The sequence below is a fragment of the Rousettus aegyptiacus genome, unplaced genomic scaffold, assembly GCF_014176215.1.
Source record: "Rousettus aegyptiacus isolate mRouAeg1 unplaced genomic scaffold, mRouAeg1.p scaffold_m13_p_14, whole genome shotgun sequence".
NCBI classification, from domain to species: Eukaryota; Metazoa; Chordata; class Mammalia; order Chiroptera; family Pteropodidae; genus Rousettus; species Rousettus aegyptiacus.
Window position 1 is genome coordinate 30528223 of NW_023416289.1, and position 24896 is coordinate 30553118.

Consider the following 24896-nt stretch of genomic DNA (forward strand, 5'->3'; position numbering starts at 1 on the left):
TCCATATTTTTTGAGCACACAAGACCAAAAACATAGTTTGAGAATAATGGTTCTGCGTTTATTTTGAGGGGTGTCATTGGGCTTCTGGAAAAGACAAGGTCCCCCAAACCTGACGGGTGCTGCCAGGACCTGTGCCTTCCAGGAAGCCGTCTGCCTGCACTGCGCCCTGTGGCCACCAGAGGGTGAGAGAGGCCCGGACCTGGGGCGGTGACACCTCTGCCCTCCCCTGACCAGGTGCTGGGCCCTGGAGCCGCCAGCCTGTCCCCCCTCCCCCCACACACGTCTCCTCAGTGTCCCATAGTCCAGCCCGCCCCACCATCCTCTGTCCCTGAGACACATTTAAGGGACAGGAAGATCTCCGTAGGACCTCACTGCCCAGGCCGGGCGGGGGAGGGGGGGAGGGGCAGGCAGGGGTTTAGGATCCTTCCAGATCTACCCCACCCATTTACCGCCCCCCCACACACACACTCCGCACCTATCTGCCCCCAGGTTTGCTCAGCTCCACTGAAGACAGAACTGTGGGAGGAAGGGAGGGAGAGAGGGAGGAAAGACGGAGGGAAGGAGGGAGGGAACGTCTGCCTCCACTCAGTCCCTCTCCTGCTGGAAGATGGAAAGGGCAGGGGCCCTGCAGCTCTTGGGCTGGGCTCCTGGCCAGGTTCCACTTGTACTGGCCTTCAGCCTCTGGATCCTTGCCTGTAAAATGGAGGCCCCAGAGGGACCAACTACATGAGGGGTGCCTGGGCCTCCGGGAGCACCCTTTAGCCTTTACTGTGGTTATGTGCAATTGCTCACCAGGCACCTCCACCTGGATGGCCACGGGCACCCCAGTTCATGTATATAAGGAGACTGTTCTCTGCCCAAGTCAACACCTGGTATTGGAATCACCTCCTTATCCTGTACCTCTAAATGCCCAGGCATTCTTCCTGCTCTCCTCTATGTCCTCTATGTCCAGGCCCCCGTCCCCCACATGGCAACCTAAACACGGGGTGGGTGGGTGCCCCTTGGTGCAGCCCTAAGAGCTGCGTTCACACGTGACTGTCCACTTGCCACATGACCTTAACTGGCCCTTGCTCGCAAAGTGGATGTTTGTGCCATCAGAGCCCCTGCCCAGCTGGGGCAGTGTGGACACGCAATTATCCCAGTGCCGGGAGCCAAGCGGATGCTCAGTGAACACCAGCTGGTATTGCCGAGTTACTCAACCGGGCGCTCTCGGTCTCTCGCCATCAGAACAGGTTACTGCAAACCTGGTGACTGAAACAACACAGATTTATTATCTCACTGTTTCTTTAGATCTGATAGGCATCTGAGTGGGCTGACCAAGTTGTCTATTCCTGGTCAAAGAAGCTAAAGACACAATGTCAGCTGGACAATGTTACCTGGAGCTGGGGTTTGGGGGGCAGGAATCTGCTTTAAACTCATTCAGGTCCTTGGTAGAATCCATTTCCCAGTGGGTCATAGGACTGAGGTTCCATTTCCACGGGCTGTCAGCTGGGGCCTCTCTTTAGCTTCCAGAGGCCTCCTGCCTGTGGCCCCTGCACCTCAACCAAGCACCCACATGTTGGTCCCTCGTGCACATCGAATCTCTCTGATTTCCCCCTTTGCCAAATTTCTCTGCTGACAGCCAATTGTTCTCTGCTTTTAAGAGCTCCTGAGAATGGATTAGACTTGCTCAGACAATCTAGGATCATCTCCCACCTCAAGGTTCCTTTGCCATGGGAAGTGACATTTTCACAGGTTTTGGCTTCAAGGCATGCACATTTTTGGCCATCTGTCCAGCACCCGCTAAGCCACCGTGTCCTTACCTGCACTGAGAGAGGCCCCTGCTTCATAGGACTTGGGAACACATGCTTGTGTTCAATTTTATATAAACCTGCATACATTTATACATAATAATAATTTGTATTTCACTGTATAATTACAGTATTGTTCTAATGTAAATAATTACATTATTATTCTAAAGTTATAATAGTTTCGCCTCTCAGCTGAAGGCTGTCAGTGCCCCCCTTTTATTATAAGAAGGTTGAAAATCCCTAAACAGAGGATGAGACCCTTGGGGTTGTTCCCTGGCCACCCTGGCCACTTGCCTTCCACAAAAGAACAGCCAGCTGCCCTCTGTGACTCTAGTTACTGCACACCCCCAGCCAGCCTCCTCCAGGTTCACAAGCGTACCCCCTTAGGCAAGTGGGCACCCACTGAACCCTGTCCGTGTTGGCCCTAACCTAAAACTCAAGCCCTGGTGGGCGGGTCTCAGTCTTTGCCCAACCCGTATCCTTGTGTCAGAGACCAAGTAGTCACTGTCCAAAAGAGGCCACCGGAGGGAGCAGGGATAGGAGCGGCCCTAACCTTCATCAAGGATCTGGTGGACGCAGAGGCTTCAAGACCTCAGCTCCACTTGGCGCAAGCCCCCAGGGCCTCCAAGGCTCAGACAAACCAGATCGTGTGCAGCGGATTGAGGAGGGATTACAGCTCCCCGACCACACACTTGGGGGCGGTGACCCGGGGCCTCTGGTTCCGCCCACGGGCCCGCCCCTTCACGCCCAGCCCTCGGTTCCCGTGCTCCAGAGTGTCTCTCCCTCCTAGGCAGGGACTCGAGGGAGGATGGGCGTGGGGGACAGGAGGGTGTGAGCTACACGTGCTGCTTGGAGTATGGAGGGTTGAGCCGTGGAGCTGACAGCCTGGAACGTCTGAGGGAAGCTGCAGAGCTGGGAAAGGAGGGGTGGCCCAGACTGAGGGTCCAGAGCTGCAGGCTTGGGGTGTGGGAAGGGGCGAGATCAGAGGGTCGGGTGCCCCAAGTCCGTCAGGAAACTGAGCGGCTGGCCCCTCATTAAGAATGAAAGTGAACTAGCCCTTTGAGGCCTAGGGTGGACCCGGGCCCCACAGGACTTCCTGGCTCATGGAACTCAAACCCCTCCCTTGGACAAAGAGGAAACTGAGGCAATTGGAGAGAATGACTGCCCTGGCCCAGGCAAGAGTGGTGGGGGGAACCTGTGGGGAAGGGTTCCCCCAGCCTGGGCACCACACCCCTTCCCCAGCAGCTCCTCCCTGCACTTGGGGCTCGCCCAGTTTACTCTCTACCTTGGAGACCCCAACATCCCCGAGAGGTTGTTCAGTGGGAGACATGGCTAAAAGCAAAGTGGAGGAAGGATGGAAAAGCAGCAGGGGAGAGGAGAGGAGCTCAGAGGGCCGTCTCCTCTGCCGTGGGTTAGGGTGCCTGAGGTTACCCAGGGGGACGAGGGCTGCCTCCTTCTGGGTGGTTCAGGTACCCCACCCCACCCCTACTCCTACATGAGTAGCAGGAGGCAGAAACTCTAAGCACTCAGAGGGCTTCTCTACCCATGTTTGGTCCCTAACCTCAGAGGCAGGTTGGTGGCCCCCAGGGGCTGCTCCCCAGCTCTGGAGCTTCAGAGCCTGGAGATGCAGGGGGGCCCGCACCTTGGAGCCGTGAGTGCCAGGAACACAGTCACTTCCGGAGCCTTCCCCAGGCAGCCTGGCCTCCTTCCAAGCAGGCCAAGGGCACAGATGGTGCTACACCTGCTCGGCAGCCCAGCAATCTGGAGAGGAGGGCAGAGGCCCTGCATCTGCTCCTGCAGCAGAGGAGACCCAGACCTAGACTCCCCAGACTAGGGCAAGGGCTGGTCGGCAGCCCCACTTCCCCACTGCTCTTGCTCAGAAGAAAGCATGTGGGTCCACAGGCTCATTCCTCCCTCCTTCCCTCACCCCCCTCCCTTACCTTGTGTTGGGCCCGTGAGAGACACACGTACATACACACCAGGCATGCAGGGTTTTAAGGAGAGCAGTAAGATCCTAAGCAAATAACTGCCAACCAAGGAGACAAGGGGACCAGAGGAGGAAGGAAGGGTTTCCGGGCTGGGTGGGAGGGCTGGGTCTGTGCCTGGCTTTCCTCTGGTGGTCAGCCAGGAGCAACCCTGCCCCCGGGGAGATCCGCCACAGACAGTGAATTCAGCAAGTGTGATCTCAGATTCCAGATGCCTATGCTGGGCAGTGACAATGTCTAATGGAGCGGTGAGGAGACGCCCTCAAGGTAGAGAGCAGCAAGCCTGGGGAAGTGTGGGGGATAGTATTCTAGGCAGAGGAAAAAGCCAGCGCAAAAGCTCTGAGAAGGAGTGTGCCTGGTGAGTGCCGGGCCGAGAAAAGAAAGAAAGAATTAACTAATGAACGAATGAATGAACGAATGAATAAATCCACTCTTGTACCCTAGCCCAGTCCCCCCGAACGCTGCCTTTCCTGACAGACTTGGTTCTACCGCCTGACCCCGGCAGCATCCCAGGACAGCGGCCTGACTCCTCGCCCCGCCAGGGCCCGCCCTCAGCCCTGCCCGAGGCCTCCCAAGGATTGTCACCAGCCCGCCCGACCTCGGCGCACACATGCTGTCACTCATCCCAGGCCTCGTTCCGCCTCTCTCCCCAAACCTGGGCTGTCATTCAATACTGACCAGGTCCCCGGCCCATCCCCATCGAGCACATATGTTGTCACTCACTCGGTCCCGCCCGCGCACTTGTGCTGTCACTCAGCACCAGGCCCCGCCCCGCGCCCATGCCGTTATTTACTAAGCCTGCCCGCTCCACCCCCGCACATGTGCTGTCACTCACTCGGCGCCCGTCCCGCACACTTGTGCTGTCGTTCAGCACCAGGCCCCGCCCCGGCCACGTGCAGTCACTCACTACCCACTACCCGCGCACTTGTGCTGTCACTCAACCGGGTTCTGTCCGAGCAGGAGGTGCAGCTCCGCCCGGGGCCGGACACGCGGACACGCGGACACTCTTCCCGTCGCTCTGCCGCGGGTCCATGGACACCGTGCTCTTCCTCGCCCTCGGGCTGCTGGCCCAGGTAAGGCATGGGCGCTGTGCAGGGCGCTTCCTGACCCCCTGCACTGCCCAGCGGCATCTTGGAGTGAGGCACCTCGGCCTCCGTGAGACTGCTGTCTCTGACTGCCTATGGGGGGTGCGGTGGGGGAGGGCATGAACTGAGGGTCATGGGATGGATGGGCAGTGCTTGCCAGGGTACTCTGTGCTGGGGCGGTGGGGGTGGGGGTGTTCCAGAGGCGAGTGTAACGACCTCGGCCTGGACTAGAGAGGCAGCCAGGGGACCACTTAGCAGGCCAGCCCCTCCCTCTGAGGTGTGCCCCTCAGCCCTGCCGGGATCTGGGGTGGTCAGTCTTGTGGTGGAGGACAAGGAGAGTGGGGAACAGCAAGAACACCCCCAGCTGGCAGAGCTGGGAGGCCAGATTTTTGTGTCCCCTGGCTGGGTTGGCAAATAACATTCATTATTCCTGAGGGTAGTCCTGGGCCCCTTCTACGTGCCCTGCCAGCAGGGGCAGGTGTGGGCTCTGCCCTCCAGGAACCCGCTCTCCCTTTGAGGTGCCCTGTGCCCTGGGGAGCCGGGTCCCAGCACACAGCCCACCAACCTCCACACTCCCCGCTGGTCTCTCAGCCTCCCCAAGGAGGGAGCAGGTCGGGTAGAAAGCAGCACAAGCCCCACCCCCTCCTTCCCACTATGTGCACATCCCGGGAAGTGCCACATCTCCTTATGCCCTCGGCTGCTGGAGGTGCTAGGCTGTGCTCAGGAGTGGCGCATGTGGCCTCAAGTGTGGCCTCAGTGGCCTCCTGCCCTCTGGGGACAGCTGAGCCAGGGTCATAGGCCAAAGACCAGAAACCAGGGCCTCTCAGTGGTTAGAGTTTCAGACCCTTAGGCATCACTGGATGATAGTGAAGAGAGTAAGGCTTCCCAGAACCCACCACAGGGCCCTCCTGAGTCCCTCTCATTTTCATGGACCTCCTAGCTCTGGCTGGCCGGCTCAGGTTTCAGCCCTGGCAGCTGACCAGTTGCCCACCAGCAGGACCCTCAAGCAGCTGCCTATTCTGGACACCTAGCCCCATGGCTCTGTCCACCTCCTCCCCTGCCTTTGGGCCTTCCCACTGCCCCTCCTCGGAGACAGTGTCCTGGCCTGAGCCTCAGCTGCCATGTCCAGCTGGCTCAGCACAGCCTCAGTCACTCTCGGCCCAGCACAGCCTAGCTGCCCACGACCTGCTTTCCTCCAGCCCTCTGCTGCAAGACCACCCCCCTGTGGGGCCTGGATGTGCCCCTACACTGGGATCCACCCCAGAAGGCTCCATGCCTCCCATGCTCCCTCCCCACTTGACCTAGGAACAGCATTTCTGCCCCAGCACCCCGCCTGGTGTTCACAGGCACATTCCTGCAGACAGCTCCCCTGGGTCTTTGGGTATCCACCTTCCACTCTGCTGCAGGGAAGGGGGGGTGGTCCATCCCTCTCAGATTCCTCTCCCCTCCCCCAGGGCAACTGCAGAATGCCCCCCCCCCCCGCCCCAGACAGCTGGAGGCTTTGGGATTGAGGGGGGTGGGGAGGACGAGCCAGTGGAGGCCTGGCTGCTCAGGTTCCAGCACTCAGCGCTCAAATTAGCTCTGGTGTGAGGGGACCCTCTCCTGGACCCACCAAAAGTGTCTATCAGGACCCTGGCCACCCCTCCCCCACCTAGCTCAGTTTTCAGACTTCTCTCCTGTCAAGCCATATGGGTCCTGTGGCTGCCCCTGGACACTAGTTTTTCCATCACCGTGAGCCCCCAGGGCAGGCCAGCCCCAGCTCAGCAGGGCTCCTTTAGGTGGGCTGGGAGGGGCTGGGGAAGAGAGTGCGGTTCTGGAGATGGAACTGCACAGATCCATTACCTGGGACAAGGCATGCTGCTCCCCTGCTGTGTCCCATAAAATCTCAGCGAGTGGGCTCAGGGTGTGTATTCTTGGAACTGGTATTTGTCCCCTACCCCACAACCTCCAACCACAGTATCTTCAGTAGCAGGGCTGACTCTGGGACCCAACACCCCCCTGGGGGTGGCAGAGGGTTTGGGGTAACATGGATGATTCAGGGCGGATCCGTGCCCTGCTGGAGGGGGCCCCAAGCCTGTGTCCAGCCAGTGAGCCACATGGGCTCTGGAAGGAAGATGGGGCCTCAGCCATACTCCTGGAGGCTTTGAAAAGTGTGAAGACCTTCCCGGGTCAATGTGGAAAAGTACCCAGAACAGGATGGCACCCACGGCACTGCACCCATCTCCTTCAGTACTGAGTGGGGCTGTCAGTCCCTCATTAGGGTAACTAACCAAGGCAGAAGGGCAAGTTCGCTCCTGGACCACTGTCCTCTTCAAGGTGGACTAGAGCCTGATGACAGTTCAAGTGTGGCAGTTTGTCCTAACAGAAACGGGGTAGGAGGAGGAAACAGCTGCCCCTCCCCATGGCCCTTTGGCTGGCCATCTTTATTTCCCTGAATCCTGCAGCAGCTGGAGAGGTGGCCGGGGCTAGGGGTTGGGGGGAGGGTGGTGCCCTGGGCCAGGCCGACAGCTGGGTCCATTCCTGGCATGCTTGATGCCTGCCGGGCCATCCAGGAATGGGGTGGCCAGATTCCAGCATGGGGGGAAGGGGCACAGGCCCTGGAAGCTTGTGGGGTGTCCAGACCAGGGCTTCTAGCCTTTGACGGCACCTGGCCTCTCCCCAGAGCCCAGGCTCCACCAGGCTACAGGCCCCCTGCCTGGTTCTTAGCATCTGAGAAACTCAGGGCCTAGGCCGTGTTGGAGGGATGTCCCTGCACCCAGAACCCCTTCCCCAAGCTGCTGCTGCCTCCGCAATTTGTCAGGTTTGTCTGACTACACTGGGAGGTGAGTGAAATAGAAAATGCTCACTCTCTTTTATCCAACAAAGACACACAGCTATGGATAGGGTAGGAAGGGGGCGCCCTCTGGGGAGCTGGGCCCCAATCAGCAAACATCCTGCCCAAGCCCAGGTGCCCTGCCTGCCATTCACCTGAGGGCCACAGAGCCAGGAGGGGAAGTGGGGGTCTCCCCACTCTCCACCCTGCCTCCCTAGTCACCAGCATCTCTTCCCAGGGCAGTGAATGTCCAGTCACGCACCCAGCTTTCTTCCCAGGCTCCCGGAAGATGAGCTGTGCCTTTAAATATGTTGTTCTGAGGGAAAGAAGCAGAGAGCCCTGCGGGCTGCCCCAGGCCCACAGGCAGGATAGACACCTGTGGAGGGCAAGGGGTGGCTAGCAGGGTCCCTCCAGGGGTTGGCACTTTTTCCTCATTTCTTCCGAACAGAATCGATGTTGACGGTGATGCATTTATCCAGTGCTCGGCGTGTTCCGTCTGGCCCTCTCTGCAGGTGCTGGTGTCACCCCAATCACAGAGTCCCCAAGCCGTGGAGGGACATGCCTGTGGGATGGGAGTCTTGTCAGGGCTGTTCGACCCCAACCCCACCTTTCAGCCCAGTGCCTGCCTGTTTCCCCAGCACTCCCAGGAATCATGTGGGCTCTCGGGCCACATGGACTTTCTAATTCAGTAGTTCTAGGGTAAACTCATGGAATTCCTGTCTTAACAACCTCCCCACGCCTCTGGTGATTCTTTGATCAGTCCGGTTTTAGAATCCTGGCCTGTGCTAAGTGTCTCTGCCCCTCTGCATCTCCTGTGCTGTCTGGAGGAGGCACAGTCACCAATCCTATGAGAGGCCAGAGGAGCGTCAGGGCAGGAGATGGGCAGCTGCTCACAGGCCCAGGGCCCTCGCCTGGGTCTGCAGGAGGGTTTGTAAGGCGCTTGCCACTCAGCCTGGCTGCAGCAAGTGCTCCGTACGTGGTGGGAGCTTCATCACTTGGCAGCCCTCGGGTTGGGTGACAGGGCTGGGGTGGACCCCAGCCAGGAGCAGTAGCCCTGATGTCTTTAGGGTTGCCAGAGAGTTCTCTCGAGTTCTTGGTTACAGGCAGGCCAAAGCTGGGGGTGGGGATGTGGGGGCGGGGGAGAGGGGGGTAGTGGGCCCATGACACCCCTTGGCTCTGGCTTGGCCGGGGGGTACAGTGAGGTGGGCAGCCTATTTGAGTGCATGTTACTCAAAGGTGTTGTTACCATGCTGGGGTGGCGGGGGGGTGGTCTTTGTGAGCTGGCTTTGTCCCTGTGGCTTTGCCCCGAGATCCCCAGGCAGCAACTTCCCCCAGCCCTCCATGTCTCCTGGGAAGGGGGTGGTGAGAGGACGAAGGGTAAACCGAGAAGTGCTCCCAGGCTCCGGAAGTTGGCTGCGGCCCAGTCTAGCTACCCCACCCACCGCAGCCTCTGATCTGGGCGAGGGGCCCCTGCCAAAGCTCTGCGGCTTCTGCCAACAGCATGAACTTGGGCTGTGGACAGACTGGGACTTGAGACTCCCAGGCTTTGCCTCGACTGCAGTGGCTCCCTCCATGTCGCCGCGGCAGAGTAGGCGCTACTGTGCCGCTGCTGCTTTCAGAGCTCCCTGTTGCTCAGGTTCAGACGCTGGTCCCTGCGGCTCCCAGCTCTTCTGTGCTTTGTGGCCTTAAGCAAAAATGGCTTAACCTTGCTGAGCCTCACCCTGGGGAGCTGTGAAGTCAGGTGATCACCACAGTTCCTAGGGTCTGTGAGCGGGTCTGGGAAGGAGGTTGGAGGGGGTGAAGGAGGGCAAAGGGCAAGGCAGGAGGACAGCTCTCTACTGCGCCGCCTCCTGCCTTACTCAAGAAACTTAATTCCCACTAGCACAGTGACAAAGGTAGGCAGGTCTCCACTTGGCGAGAACTCCGTGCTGACCTGGAAGTGCTTGTGCTTGGGCGGTTTTGGCAAGAAGCCCCAGGCAGGCGCAAATGCCAGCACTGCCATCTGTCTGAATGCAGGGAGCCCGGGGGCCCTGGCCAGCCACCTGGTCCTTTCTATAAACTGGGTTTCTGCTACATGGACTCCAGGCCCTGCAGGTGACATGCCCCTGGCATTTCAGGCGACATGGTGGAAGTACCCCAGAATTGGGGAAGTGGCCCGGGGCTATTGGAGAAGTCAGCCTTAGTTTGGATGTTAGTGCTATTCTGTCAACAAAGTGTCTGAGAATGTCCAGTGCCGGACCCTGGGAACAGAGAACAAGCCCTGAGCAGAAGCGGGAGGTGCTGGAGGAGAGTAAAGATGAGGAGTACGCAGAACAGCAGCCCTCTGCCCCCGTCCCACGCCTGAGCACCCTCCACTCACCAGTCAGGGCTCCCTGCTCCCTGAGGCCTCCAGCCCACCTCGCCCCATGCTGCCCTCCATAGGTTGCATGCCTGGAAGGGCGAGAGAGCAGAAGTCAGCAGTGGCGGGGGTGGGGGGGTGGGAGGCGGGGGTTGGGGGTGGTGGTGCTTGAGGGGTTGAGGAGAGAGGCAGCAGGGAGCCTGTGCCCCCCTTGGAGGGGCCTTAGGGGTCACCCAGTCCACCTTGGCCAGAAGGAAGCCCCCTTCAGAAGCATCCAGGGCCCTGGAGGCGCTGGCTGAGGGCAGACAGTTCCCAGAGCCATGCCCTGGGGCACAGAGGGCTGGTGGTTAGGAAGGGGACTAGGAGGGTGTGTCCCCTCTGTATGCTCCAGCTGGCATGCCCTGCCTTGGGCCTAGGAGAAGGGCAGGGCAGGGGGCAGCTGCAAATGGGGGAGGGGAACCTGACAAGCCTGGCAGGGGGCATCTCACATTCTCCTGCAGCCAAACTGAGCTGGGCCCCAGCAGGTGACCGAGCCCTCTTCCCCTCCCCCGATACCCCCAGGTTCAGCCAGATACTGTATCCCTCAAGAGCTGCACCAGAGTCAGCCTCAGTTGTAATTTGGGGAGCATGAAGGGCCCCCAATACCTCTGTGCCTGAGCTCATACTCAGGACAGCCAGCACCCAGTCGAGGAGCCAGCGCGGAGACCCCACATTTAAGCCAGGGCCGCTCTGGCAGGATGTGTTAGTGGAGCCACTGCCAGCTGCTCTTGATTCACGGGACGAGTCCTTTCTCTGGGCTTCGGTTTCTCCACCTGAGTGTAGGGTGGGACCATCTGTGGTGACAGCGAGCTGGCAGTGGGTCTGGAGAGTTTCAGCCCCTCCGCGCTACTGACTGTACTCTCAGCCCACTTCTGACCCCAGAGCTCAGCCGGTGGTGACAGCCTGGTCTGGGGGTGTGTCTGAATGCCCCCTGCCCCTGGAGTAGAGTGGGAAGAGCTCTGCTGCCAATATGCATTCATCCCTCTGCAGCCCCAGGGGCACTGCAGCTTGGGGAGACTCACACAGGGCTCCCCAGGCCCCTGGGCTTGTGGGATAAGGAGGGAGGAGCATGCCCAAGGGCCCCCAGGTTTCAAGAACTAAAGTATTTGTGTGAAAATGGCACCTGGTTTCACAGTTCTGGGAGAAAAACAGCACAGGCTAGTGGGGCGGGGAAGGGGGTGTTGGGGCACTCTGTACCTCAGATGGCCGCTCGCCCTCTTTGGGCCTCTTTTGACAAAAGCATTGGTCTGATCAACCTCCACCAACCCTCAAGAATTCAAGCATCGAGGAGGCCAGGGATGGCCACGTGTCACCCCCCCCCCCCACTGCCCTGGCTTCCCAGCCAGGAACCCCCACACCCCCACCTCAGACAGATCCAGCCACATGGAGGGGCAGGAGTGCCCCCAGGGCACCCACCTCTCTTGCAACCAGCTTATCCACACTCCTTACCCACAAAGGGCCCTGGGGAGGGGCCGCAGCCAGGCCAGCTGTTCCCATCACTCATCACTCTGCCTCCCCTCCAGCCCAGTCCCCCCCCCCGCCCCCCCCCCCCCGCCCCCAGCACAACATGCCTTCCAGGCCCTGGCGCCTGAGCCACCCCTGGGTCACATGGGGGGCAGTGCCTGACACTCTGGAAGAAGAGATGGGGACACAGCACGGCCAGTTTCCCCCAGTCACCCAGGGTCTACAACAACTCCTGGTCTCTGGGTTAGTGGCCCCTGGGCAAGGACAGGAGATACACACTGGGCTTTGGGGGCTCCAGGCTTAGAGGTGTGGCTGTCGGGGCCTCCCAAAGCCATGAGCTCAGGGCTCTGATGGGGATCAAGGTGCCCCTTGCCCTCCAGGGAGGGGACAGTTCATTCACCCTTGGCCAGTAGGGGGACGGGGCTCAGCACTGCCTGCTCCCGGGTCATTAGGCTGTTTGTGTCTTTGTTGCAGAGCCTGGGCCTGTCACTGGGGCTGAGGAGGCCCAGCACCCTATTCCCTTGGCGCCGGGCACCCACGCTGGGCCGTGTGCGGAGAGCCTGGGTCATCCCCCCCATCAGTGTGTCAGAGAACCACAAGCGCCTTCCTTACCCGCTGGTGCAGGTGAGGGGGAGGGAATGGAGTGGGCAGAGCCAGGGCCGGCTGTCCTCATGGGTCCCCGAACGTGTGCTTTAAACAGGGGAGCCCTTGGAGCCACAGGCCGAGCTGCCCACCCTCACTGGGGGAGGGTCCCCTCCCCTGGGGGCACGTCCCCCAGCCCATTTCCTACACCTGCAGATCAAGTCGGACAAGCAGCAGCTGGGCAGCGTCATCTACAGCATCCAGGGGCCGGGTGTGGACGAGGAGCCTCGAGACGTGTTCTCCATTGACAAGTTCACGGGGAAGGTGTTCCTGAATGCCGTGCTGGATCGGGAGAAGACAGACCGCTTCCGGGTACCTCCCCACTCCAGCCTTCTGTTCCCATGACTGGCTAAGACAGGTTCTCTGGCAAGATCTGGCGTCCTTAATTGTGGGGCAGGTTCGGGGATTTGGGACTAGGACCTGCAACCCTAGGAAGCAGGTGTTCAGGATTATATCCCTATTTAAAAAAGGAGCAACCCGAGGCTCCGTGGAGGAGCAGCTTGGCCCCGGCGGGAGGACTAGGCAGCCTGCAGGAAGGGCGGGAGCCACCTCCCCTGGAAAGAACCAGCTGGCACTGGTGTCGCCCTCTTCGCCCCATAGCCAGTTCTCCCGGCTATTTTGGTGGGGATGGTGTGTCAGGAGAATCCCGTGGTCTTGCCAAATCCCGTCAGCAAATACCCCTTGATTCGCTGGGGTGGACCCCGGGCAAGACACCACACAACCCACCCCTCAGAGGGTTTGGGATTGAGAGGCCTGAGAGAAAGGGCAGTGGGGAGGGAAATAAAGAAACACAAAGCCCGCACTTACTGCCCCTTTCCTGCGTCCCTCATGGGAGCCATAGATGTTTGGGGATCACAGTTTCAGTCCTTGCTCTCTGCTTGACCAGCTGCGGGCCTTTGCTCTGGACCTGGGAGGATCCACCCTGGAGGAGCCCACGGACCTGGAGATCGTGGTTGTGGATCAGAACGACAACAGGCCCGTCTTCCAGCAGGAGGTGTTCACTGGCCGAGTCCTGGAGGGTGCCATCCCAGGTGAGGCAGGAGCCCGGCCACCCTGCGCCCATCGTTCCCATGCGGGCGGGGCTCTGGGTAGGTCAGAAGTTCAGGATTTTCCTTTAGCAAGAATTTCGAGGTCTTTCAAAGAGTCTAAAAATAAGTAAACAGAGTCTCCAAGACTAAGGGAATTTCCACGAGTTAAGTCACTTTCCGCTTCAGTATAAATTTTAAACCCACAATTCTTCCAAAATGCGTGAGAGGATTTGTGGGTAGCAAAGCTCTGGCGGCTGCTGCTTCCTTGAAATTAAGGTGGAATTCACGTAACAAATTTAAATATTTAAAAATGAACCCTTCAGTGGCACTTAGTACTTTTCACAGTGTTGTGCAACCTCATCTAGTTCCAGAACACTTTCGCCCCCACCCTCCCTGCCCCAAAGGAAACCCCAAGCCCATTAAGCAGTCACTCCCTCTCATTGCTTCCTAAGTCTACATTTTGATGGCAAACAGCACACAATCCTCTGTTCTTTAAAGGTCGTTACAGGAGGGTCTCACTTGTCTGAGTCTGTTCCAGGGCGGACAGATTCCATTGCAGACAGAGAGCCCTTCCTTCTCTCCCACCTGCTCTCGGGGGGTTGGTTGGTCAAATCCCGGGCAAGTAGAGCGCATCGTCTTCGGATGGGCGAGCGGCACTGATTCATGGCAGAGGTGTGTCCTCTTTTGCCACTCATATTTATTTCATCCTGTTTTTTGTTTTTCATGACTTAAAATGAGTCTTTTTTTTTTCTTTACTTTTAACTTTTTATTTTGGCATAGTTTAAGACTGGCAGAAAAGTTTCAAAGAATTCCTGTACACCCTTCACAGAGGTGTGCTGTGTGTCATGTTTGCTTTTAACCTTCCCTCCGTTCTTTCACTGCTGGTTGCCAACCCGATGCCATCAGTATGTATAATGATTACTCAGCCACAGTATAATTATCAAAATCAGAAAGTTAATATTGACATATACTAATAGCCCAATACTGTTTTTTATAGCGAAAGAAAACCCTGCCTCATTTTATAGCTCCCGTCTCCTCTGAATTCCTTGTCTGTTCATGCATGTTGCCCACCTTTTCCATTAGAGCCTTTCACACACTGATAGTAGTTCTTTCAGAGGTCTGTCAGAGAAAAGCCCTAATATTTGCTGCTTGATCATGGAGGATGGGTCTCTTCCGCCCCCTCTTTCTCTTCTGTGGGTAACAACAGAAATGGAGGTAAATAGTGAATGCCTGGGAAGGGGGTGGGGGGGCTGGCTCACTTTGGGGAGGCAGATAGCAGGCAGGTGTTATCTGTAGGTGGGCCAGCCTCGACCTCTGTTACTGATTTAGTTCAGCTTCCTGGGGCTTCTCTTGGTATTGCTGCTGTACCTTCAGACTTCAGCAGGTGCTGCATGCCCATGCACAGAGGGGTGTCTCCATGCTCCTACCTGCTCCCAGGGTGACTGCTGTTGCATGGTACCTGGGCAAGGCTCCTGGTGGGGGCGGGGGTCTCAGTTATATGTGGTCCGTGTGTACCTGAGCCTCTGGGGTAGAGGTTTTTCAGGGTTCCTGCCCCTTCCCCAAGGCAAACCACTCGCCTGTCCTCTTAACTAGGGCAGGGTCCTGTCCTCCCCCAGCAACCCCGTCATCACCCTGTAGTTGTGAACAGTACAGAGCGCCAGCAGGCTTCTCCAGTTCTCCTTCCCAGCCCAACTTAGGCAGCCCCTGCAGGCTCGAGCCATAGGTGCCTTGCAGGGCCCGTTCCTGCCCTAGTCTCTCTAGTCAGCCCTTGTGGGATGCTGTGGGAAGGACTGACAAAAGAGATCCCCTTGGGTGGGGGCTCCCAAGATTGCGAGCTGTCATGCTAGCCCACGCCCAGCCTTTGAGAGTCTGATCCAATTTCACCTCTTCTCTTCCTGCCCACTTCTGCGGTAGCTGCGTCCTGCCTTGCTCCAACAAAGGCGAAAGCCACTCTCCTCAGAGATAGCTGGTCGCATCCCAAATTCTGGTTTATCAGGCTGCCCTGCGCCCTCACCAATCTGATGAACTCAAAATAAGTGCTATTTTGTGGATTACCCACTCGTTCTCATCATTAGGGCGGAACTGACTTTCTCTTTGCAAGCACCAGGGCCTCCTCATCTGTCTGTCTGGAACAGCCCCTTAGCCATTAGGTTTTCCTGACACTGACTTTTAAAAAAAAATTTATGGTGGTAAAATACATATAACATAAAATTTGCCATTCTAACTTTTCTTTTTGGTTGCTTTCCTGAAAAAAAGGGAGAAAACTGATTTTATTTTATTCATTCATTCATTCGTTCATTTTTATTATGATAACATTGGTTAATGGAATCCAATAAGCTTCAGGCGCACAATTCAAGAATAAGGCACATGTATATTGCATTGTGTGTTCACTGCCCATAGTTAGATTTCTGTCACCATGTATTTGACCCCTTTTACCTCATCTACCGCCCCAATCTAACTATTTTTAAGCATACAGTTCAACAGGATTAAATATATTCAAAATGTTGTGTGACTGTCACCAGCAACCATCTCTAGAACTTTTCCAACTTTCCAAACCGAAACTCTGACCCTCTCAGTCACTAACTCCCCATCCCCCTCCCCCAGCAATGGAGGTAGCGACCGGACTGCTTTCTGTCCCGACTCTAGGGGCCTCATGTGAGTGGAATCATACAGTATTTGTCGTTTCGTGACTGGGTTATTTCACTGAGTACACTCTCCAACCAGGTCGTCGCACATGCCGGGCTTTGCTTCCTTTCTAAGGCTGAATAATATTCCATTGTACGTATGTACCACACTTTGCTTATCCGTTTATTCGCCCATGGGTACTTGAGTTGCTTCCATATGTCAGCTGCTGTGAATAATGCTGTTATGAATATGAGTGTACGAGTGTGTCTTTGAGACCCTGCTTTTAACTCTGAAGTAGGATTGCTGGGTCACATGGGAATTCTATTTTAAATTTTTTGCGTAACTGCTGTACTGTTCGCAGTGGCTGCCCCATTTTCTCTTTCCACCAACAGTGCTCGGGGTTCCCATTTCTCCACCTCCCTGCTGACGCTTCCCTTCTGCTTTTTGGGTAGCCACCCTAATGAGTGTAGTTTTTACTTGCATTTCCCTAAAGATTAGTAATGTTGAGCATCTTTTCATGTGTTTATTGACCATTTGTACGTCTTCTTTGGAGAAATGCCCATCAAGTTCTTTGCTCATTTTTGAGTCAAGTTGTTTATTATTGAGTTTTTAGGGGTTCTCTATATATTCTGGATATTAATCACTTATGTATGATTTTCTTCCATTCTGTGGTTGTCTTTTCACTTGATACTGTCTTTTGATGAACAAATTTTTAAAATTTTCACGAAGTCCAATTTGTTTCTTTTTTGTCGTTGTTGCCTCTGGTGTCATATCCAAGAAATCATTGCCAAATCCAGTGTCGTGATGCATTTGCCCTGTGTTATCTTCTAAGAGTTTTGTACTTTTAGGTCTTACATTTAGGTCTCTGATCCATTTTGAGTTTTCAGTTTTGTATGTGGTGCTAGATAATTATGGGTTCAATTCACTCTTTTGCATGTGGATATCTAGTTTTCCTAGCTTCCTAGCACCATTTGTTGAAAAGACTTTCCTTTCCCCCACTGAATTGTGTTAGCTTCCTTATCAAAAATCATTTGACCATATGGTGAGGGTTTGTTTATTCCTGGGCTCACTATTCTATTCTGTTGGCCTATATGTCTGTCTGTATGGCCGTACCCCACTTTTGATCACTATACTTTTGTAGTAAGTTTTAGAATCAGAAAGTGTAAGTCCTCAAGTTTTAGTCTTCATTTTCAAGATTGTTTTGGCTATTTGGGTTTCCTCAAAATTTCATATAAATTTTAGAATTATTTTTCAATTTATACAAAAAAAAAAAGGCCTTGGGATTTCGATAGGGATTACATTGAATCTATACATCACATCAGTTAGTACTGATATTTTAACAAGATTAAGCCTTCCAATCCATGACTATGGGATGTGTTTCCATTTATTTATGCCTTCTTTCAGCAATGTTTTACGGTTTTCATTGTAGAAGTCTTTCCCTTCCTTAATCGTGATGCTGACATTTTGAAGCGTTTAAGCGATTATTTTGAAGGTTGTCTCTGAATGTCTGTAGGTGGGGCTGAGGGCAGCACGTGCTCGGCATGCCGGAACCCCATCTGTCTCCCAAGTGGCTGGGGTTCAGGGTCAGCGCAGCTTCTCCTGCTGGTTCACCTGGTCTGACCCAGTGCTCTCAGCCCCTCCCCGGCTGTCTCAGTGTCATGTGAGAGACACAGGTGTCAGCTCTTACTGACCATGTAACAGACATTCCCTGTGTCTTCCCCCAGAAACAACACAAGGCAAAAGGCTTGGACGTTGAAGTTTGCACAGGCCAGATGTGGGGAGGGGTCTGGACCTGGCACAGTGGGCTACAGGGGAGCAGGAGTTAGGGGTTGCCACCGTGGGTATCACACGCACGTGTCCTCATCCTTCCCAGGCACTTATGTGACCACGGCTGAGGCCACAGATGCTGACGACCCAGAAACAGACAATGCGGCCCTGCGGTACTCCATCCTGGAGCAGGGCAGCCCCCAGCTCTTCAGCATCGATGAGCACACTGGGGAGATACGAACCGTGCAAGTGGGCCTGGATCGAGAGGTGAGGCCACCACTGCTCCACTTAGAAAGCTGGGGACAGATGTCACATTTGGCTCATCTTTGCTCACCTCTTTGGTGCTCTTGGATGAGCAGCAGCAGCTCGAGTCGAGGTGGGCCCTCTGCCCCAGCCTTGCCTACCCAGACCCTGCCTCCCCTCCGGTGGAAGGGGGCCCTCAGTTGCTGCGGACATTCATGGTGGCTCTGGGTGGAGACTCAGCTTGGGGTGCCCCTGCCTCTTGCGTGCTTGTGAGTTAGGTCGAGAGAGGGTGTGGAAAGCCCTCAGCGTGGCACTCGTCCCTGACACACTCTCAGCATGCTTTCTGCCAAAACCTCCCTACCATGTTGCCTTACTAAGCATTCAGGCTCGTCACCTGGGGTAGGGCCATCCCCTCACCTCTCGGGCCCCGCAGCCCACAGCCGCCACTCATGCTTTGGAGTGACAGAGCAGCTGCTGCCTCTCACCGCTGGGCTTCCGTGCAGCACGGGCACCTCTGGGAAGCTTTCTTTGGTTTCTCCACAGCCATCTGTGGGCTGTGTCTGGTCACTCGCTGTGTTAGGTGGCCTCCATCTGTCTCTCTCTCCCTGCCGCGCCCCAGCGCAGGGACCTAGCTCGTCGGTGCCCCTCAGCGCCCGGCACGCAGTAGGTGCTTCGTACATGTTTATCTGACTTGGTAATGGATCTCTTGCTCCCTCCTGTACTGGGGCAGAGTCAGAGGTTGACAGTGGTGCTGTAGACCCTGAGAGGCCAGGCAGCACATTTTGCCCCAGAGCTTGCGAGCAGGCAGGATGCTTGGACTCACTTGGTGCTTGGAGCAGGGGATTCTGCTGCCCACAGGGCTCTCCTATGTGGGCAGAGCTCGCAGGTGGCCTGCTCCTTGCCCTGCTCCCAGCCCTACAGCAGCCGGCCAGCCCTGGCCTTGTGCCCACCCTGTCTCCTGACCCCATGTTGCCATCCCCCCAGGTGGTCGCCATGTACAATCTGACGCTGCAGGTGGCGGACATGTCTGGAGATGGCCTGACCGCCACCGCCTCAGCCATCATCACTGTTGAGGATATCAATGACAACGCCCCTGTGTTCACCAGGGATGAGGTACCACCACTGTCCCCACCCCCGCCAGCCCCTGCTACAGCTGACCTTCCCTCCTCAGGCCCAGCGGGGAGGGTGGGCAGCTGGGTGCTTTGGGGAAGGAGTCCTGCACAAGCACCACAGAGACCTTAGTTGGGGGTCAACAAAGGCGGTACTTGTGAGTGGTAAATCAGGAGGAACCAGGAGAGAGACTCTGGGAGAAACATCCCAGATACCCCTCTGTTTCTCCCCTAAGCCCTTGTGCAGCTGGGAGCTGGGCCTACAGAGAGGGACTCACGGGGCCCCTGGGGGACAGTGACTCCCAAGGAAGACAAACCTTAGAAGACACCCCCAGTGGGTAGACAGCAGAGTTAGCCAGGAGGCAGTGAGGGAGGGCGTTCCCACCCCAGCAACCCCGGAGGTAACCAGGGTGGGCTCCTGCAGTTCTTCATGGAAGCCACAGAGGCTGTCAGCGGAGTCGACGTGGGGCGGCTTGAGGTGGAGGACGGAGACCTGCCAGGCTCACCCAACTGGGCGGCCAGGTTCACCATCCTGGAGGGCGACCCCGATGGACAGTTTGCTATCCGCACAGACCCCAAGACCAATGAGGGCGTGCTCTCTGTGGTGAAGGTGAGCAGGGTGCACGGCTCCCCCCGCCCGGGTCTTGCCACAGGCAGAGCTGAGGAGGGCACCTCTCCCCACACCCTGAGACCCCAGTTGGACCCTCTGTGCATCTTCAGGAGACAGCAGAGGGAGGGTCAAAGCCAAGAGGGTGGGCAATGCTGGGACCGCAGGCTCAGGCCGCACTGACCACAGGACAGCAGGGCCGCTCCCACAAGCCTGTGTGTTGCTTACAGCATGCTGCCACCTCACGTGTGTGATCAGTGTGTATGAATACAGGCGGCACCTGCATCAGCGAGATATGAAACCAGAGAACCAGTAAGAGATACACATACACACACATGTATATATACATGTAGAGATGTAGATACATTTAGATACTGACATATGAAGACATCTATTCCAAGAGACTGGCTCGTGCCATTATGGAGGTTGGCCGGGCCAGTCTGAGATCTGTAGGGTGAGCCAGCAACTCACACCCTGAGACCCCAGTTGGACCCAGGAGCTGGTACTGCAGTCTTGAGATCTCCTCAGAGATCTGTTTTGCTCTTAAAGACTTTCAACTATGATGAGGCCCACCCAGATGGTCCCAGATAATCTTCTTTCTTTAAAGCCAGATGATGGTAGAAGTTAATTTAACCACATCTACCAAATACCTTCTTGGCAACACCCAGATGAGTGTTTGCTTCAGTCACTGGGGAGGACCACCTGACCAAGCAACACACAAAACTGACCACACAGCACCCAACAAATTCATTGAGTGATAAGTATTCATTTTATCATTTTTACTTTATTCCTTGTGCCTTTTCTGTCCTGCGTAATTTTTATTTTTCCAAGGCTGTAAAGGAAAAGGAGAGTAGGGGACTCCAAAGACAACCCCAGGTGTCAGCAGCACTACCATGGAAGCCTCTCCTGGCCCCGTAGGCCCAGTAACTCAGGTGCCCAAATGTGAGTGGGGGCTGGAGTCCTGAGCAGGTCACCAGCTCTGTTTCCTCTTCATCCCCCCCACTCCACAGCCTCTGGACTACGAGAATTGTGACCAGTATGACCTCAGAGTGGTGGTGCAGAACGAGGCCCCCCTGCAGGCAGTGGCCTCCAAGGCCGAGCGGGGCCAGGCCAGGGTCAGAGTGCAGGTGCAGGACGTGAACGAGGCGCCCGTGTTCCAGGAGAACCCACTGCGGACCAGCCTGGCCGAGGGGGCAGCCCCAGGAACTCCTGTGGCTGCTTTTTCTGCCCAAGACCCTGACACACAGCAGCTGCAGAGGCTCAGGTGACCTCACTGCCCCTGCACCAGGGGCCCTGGGGGTGAGGCACAGGGAGCTAACGGCCCTGTTCCTCTGTTTCCCTGCTAAAGCTAGGAGCACAGCTGAGGGTACCCCGTCCCTGTGCCTGGAGTGTACCAGGGCCCTGGTCAGAGGGTGGAGGGCTCGCCTGTGTGTCCCTGTGATAGTCCAGGGAGTCTCAAGTCTCACGTGTGTGCATATGGGTGCGACCTTATTCCATAGGGCAGGACTGGGCTCGAGTTGGTGCACACCGACATGGCCGTCTATTCTGGCCAGCTTCTGAGTGTTCAGCCCTGTTCATTCTGGCAAGCGTTGCTCCCTTGGGACTGGCCCTTAATATCTTGGATTTCAACCCCAGCCCGGCCCTGCATTATCTGTGCCTGTCTCCATGGTGCCCATGGGTTAAATCTTATGGATATGATACTGTGTCACTCAGTCACCATGGGACCCTAGGCAGCTCACCTGCCTCCCTGAGCCTGTTTCCTCATCTGCGATTTGGGATAGAAAACACCAGCTTAAGGCCTCAAAGGCGTGTGTGTGTGTGGGCGCGCGCACACGCGTGCACAGTGTGTATGCATGGGGAAGATGTGTGTATGTGTCTGTGGGACTACACCTCTGGTGGGTGTCCTGTGTAGGCTCAGGGTCACCCTGTCCCTTCCTGCCCTCCTTGGCTGACAGCTACTCCAAAGATTATGACCCTGAGGACTGGCTGCAAGTGGATGGAGCCACGGGCTGGGTCCAGACTCAGCATGTGCTCAGCCCGGCATCCCCCTTCCTCAAGGATGGCTGGTACAGGGCCATCATCTTGGCCTACGACGACGGTAAGCACCAAGTCCACACCTGGGCTCCAAAGCTTCCTAGCCCAGGCTGGGTGCCCCCACTGCTGCCCAAGGGTTAAGAGCCGGCCCTCCACTAAGCAGACTTGCAGGTGGGCAGTGGGCTCCAGCAAGGACAAGGAACCCACCAGGCCTCTTCTGCCTGCAGCCTCCCCGCCCTGCACAGCCACTGGGACCCTGTCCATTGAGATCCTGGAGGTCAACGATCATGCCCCTGAGCTGTCCCCACCTTCTGGAAGCCTGTGCAGCAAGCCAGACCAAGGTTCTGGCCTTCTCCTCAGTGCTGTGGATGAGGACCTGCCACCCCATGGGGCCCCCTTCCACTTCCAGCTGAGCCCCAGATTTCCAGAGCTGGCCCGGAACTGGAGCCTCAGTCAGATTAACAGTGAGCTCCACCCTCCCCTACCCTGAGGGTCCAGCCTTGGGACCTGGGGGCGGGGGGCACCTAACACATGTTCCCACCTCAGAGCATCCTCAGGCGGGGCAGGGGGCAGGGGTTAGTTATCAGGTCCAGTGGGCAGAAGGGAAACAGACCCATCATGCCATGATCCCCACGGTACAAGGAAGGGGCATGGCCAGTCCGGGAGGGGCCTGCTGACCTCAGGCACTCTCCACAGTGAGCCATGCACGCCTGCGCCTACGCCACCAGGTCCAGGAGGGGCTGCACCGCCTCAGCCTGCTGCTCCAAGACTCGGGGCAGCCTCCCCAGCAGCGCGAGCAGCCCCTGAACGTGACTGTGTGCCGCTGCAGCCAGGACGGCACCTGCCTGCCGGGGGCTGCTGCCCTGAGGACTGGGGGTGTGGGCATCAGCATGGGTGCTCTGGTCATCGTCCTGGCCAGCGTCATCCTGCTGCTCTGTGAGTGCTTGCACCTTGAGACCCTTGCCTTCAGACCCTGGCACCCTGGGACACCACACCCTCCTCCCCTACTCCCTAGCCCCCACATACCCCCCGTGCAGACCTGCCAAACACCCACCTAGCCCTGTCTGCCTGCCCAGTGCTCGCCCTGCCCGTGGCCCTCCTTGCACGGTTCCAGCAGCAGTCGTGGGACAAGGGGCTTCTGCAGGGGCTGCAGGACGATCTCAGAGACAACATCCTCAACTATGATGAGCAAGGGGGCGGGGAGGAAGACCAGGTAAGGGCAGGGGTGGGGTGGGCAGCGTGCCGTTTCAGAATGCAGGGCAGTGGGAAAGGTCCTTGGGAGTCCAGGTGGTGGGCCAGCCCCTAGGCTCCAAGGGGAGGGGCCTCCCCATATCCTCCCTCCCTATGCCCAAACTCCTGAGGCCTGTCTCAGGAAGGTACCTGTCCTGGATCCTGGCTCAATTCCATGCACTTTGTCCGCAGGATGCCTACGACATCAGCCAGCTGCGCCACCCAACAGAGGTGGCAGCCCTGAGCACCCCTCTGGGACGGCCACCACTGCGCCGGGACGCTCCATTCGGCCGGGCACGGCCCCCACCACCCCGCGTGCTACCCGCCAGCCCTGCTGACATCGCGGACTTCATCAATGACGTAGGTCCCCCAGGGGTGGGTGGAGAGGGCAGGAACACATACGTGCATGCACATACCCATACACGCACACCACATGTCCATGCCTCTGTGTACCCCTGTGCACGTGCTGTCATGGGGAGTGGGCTCACTGCTGAGAGCTGAGTGAAGCTCAGGGAACAAGGGGCCACTAAAGGCACTAACGCCCTGTGGGAAGAGGAGGCTGGTGACCCCTGCGCCAGATAGCGGTGGGCCTGGTTGAGCTGAGGTTGGTTGGGGCCTGCCCTGCGGTGCTGTCCGCCAAGCACTGGCCGAGGAAACTTAGTGGCCCTGCCGGTGGAAGTGCAGCTGCCAGCCGAATCCAGGCATCCTTACTAGTTCCTCTGGACACAGCATCAGTGACGTCCTGAGGTCCACAGAGGAGATGCCCAGAACATAGAAAATCCAATTGGGTGGGCAGTGGAGGGAGCATGCAGGTACTTGTCAGTAGTGTGCCAGGGGCCATGCCTGCCCACACACTTAGCACTCTGGCTCCAAGAACGCCCCTGACAGATACCCAGCGAGGGCCAGGCCCTGGTGCAGGTCCCTGTGGGAGCCAGTGTATACGCTGACAAGGTGACGGCGAGTTGGAGGTGACAGACCATTTGCAAAATCTTTAAGAGGCAGAACCAGCTGGTCTCCCAGATGGGGTGTCTGGAAGCCTCAGGTAGGACACAGCCCTCAGGGAGGGCTGGCGACGGTTATGACCCCAAGGAAGGAGAGTTGCCCAGAGGGAAGTTTCTCTTTTGAATCTGCATTCTGTGGGGCGGGGGCTACCAATGGTGCCCCCACCATCGCGCACTTGAGGCTGCTCCAAGAGCCCCTCATCTCCCCTCAGTGCCATACCTCAGGTTGACCTGACCCTGCACTGCAGCTGGGCTGTGTGTGCATGGGTGTTGAGCTCCTGGGACCTCTCCATAGGGCCTAGAGGCTGCGGACAGTGACCTCAGCGTCCCACCCTACGACACAGCGCTCATCTATGACTATGAAGGGGACGGGTCTGTGGCAGGGACACTGAGCTCCATCCTGTCCAGCTTGGGTGATGAGGACCAAGACTACAGCTGCCTCCAGGACTGGGGCCCCCGCTTCGCCCAACTGGCTGACTTGTATGGCACCCCTAGAGGGCCTGAATGAGGGCAGGATGCAGTGGCCACTCAGGACAGAGAAAAGAGCTTTCTGATGAGGACTTGTACCATCCTGCGGAGGGTACGACCACCTGGACACAGGGTGGACATCCTTACCAAGATGGACAGCCTGACTACAGAAGCACAAGTAGACATGCCAACAGTTGGTCACATGACCAGGAAGATCGGCTGACCTGTGCAGAAGCAGCCACGTGGCTCCATGCCTGGGGACCTTGGGCAGCCTACTTCTCCCAGGGGAGGATGGAGTCCAGGGGGCAGAGCCCAAAGCCTGGAGTGGAGCTGCAGGGAGCAGGTACCCTTCCCATCCTGAAGGCCCAGTAGCCCTGTTCCAAGTCACCTGCAAGAGGGGGGTGTCGGCCATCCCCATTCTCAGTTCTGTCTCCCCCCATGCAGATCTCATCTTTGTATAAAAGAAAGCAGCTCTCCAGCAAATGTGAATTAAAAATGTGCTATCTTGCCTCAGTGACCGATAGGGCCTTACCCCACCCAGGCCCCACCAAGGCTACAGCAGAGGGCTGGTCCTGGGGGCAGTGGATGGGGTTGTGGGCACACTGGCTTGGGGTACTGAGCCTAGAGTG

At 57.2% G+C, this 24896-nt stretch overlaps 1 protein-coding gene across 1 annotated transcript; it reads left to right on the forward strand.

Moving 5' to 3' along the window:
* Positions 1-4771: 4771 nt before the first annotated feature.
* CDH15 (cadherin 15) lies at positions 4772-24770 on the forward strand. Its single transcript, XM_016129505.2, has 14 exons — positions 4772-4848; positions 11988-12137; positions 12312-12467; positions 13042-13186; positions 17682-17842; positions 18803-18931; positions 19352-19537; positions 20545-20798; positions 21490-21632; positions 21796-22032; positions 22265-22504; positions 22645-22781; positions 22991-23158; positions 24095-24770. Exons 1-14 carry the CDS (start codon positions 4807-4809, stop codon positions 24305-24307), a joined length of 2361 nt encoding a protein of 786 aa, XP_015984991.1. The 5' UTR covers positions 4772-4806; the 3' UTR covers positions 24308-24770.
* Positions 24771-24896: the final 126 nt, after the last annotated feature.

Bases quoted from the DNA above. Each gene is read 5' to 3' on its own strand.
- CDH15 (XM_016129505.2), top strand. From the start codon at position 4,807: ATGGACACCGTGCTCTTCCTCGCCCTCGGGCTGCTGGCCCAG. The intron at 4,849-11,987 runs GTAAGGCATGGG...TCTTTGTTGCAG, and splicing joins CCCTCGGGCTGCTGGCCCAG to AGCCTGGGCCTGTCACTGGG. The intron at 21,633-21,795 runs GTAAGCACCAAG...TTCTGCCTGCAG, and splicing joins CATCTTGGCCTACGACGACG to CCTCCCCGCCCTGCACAGCC.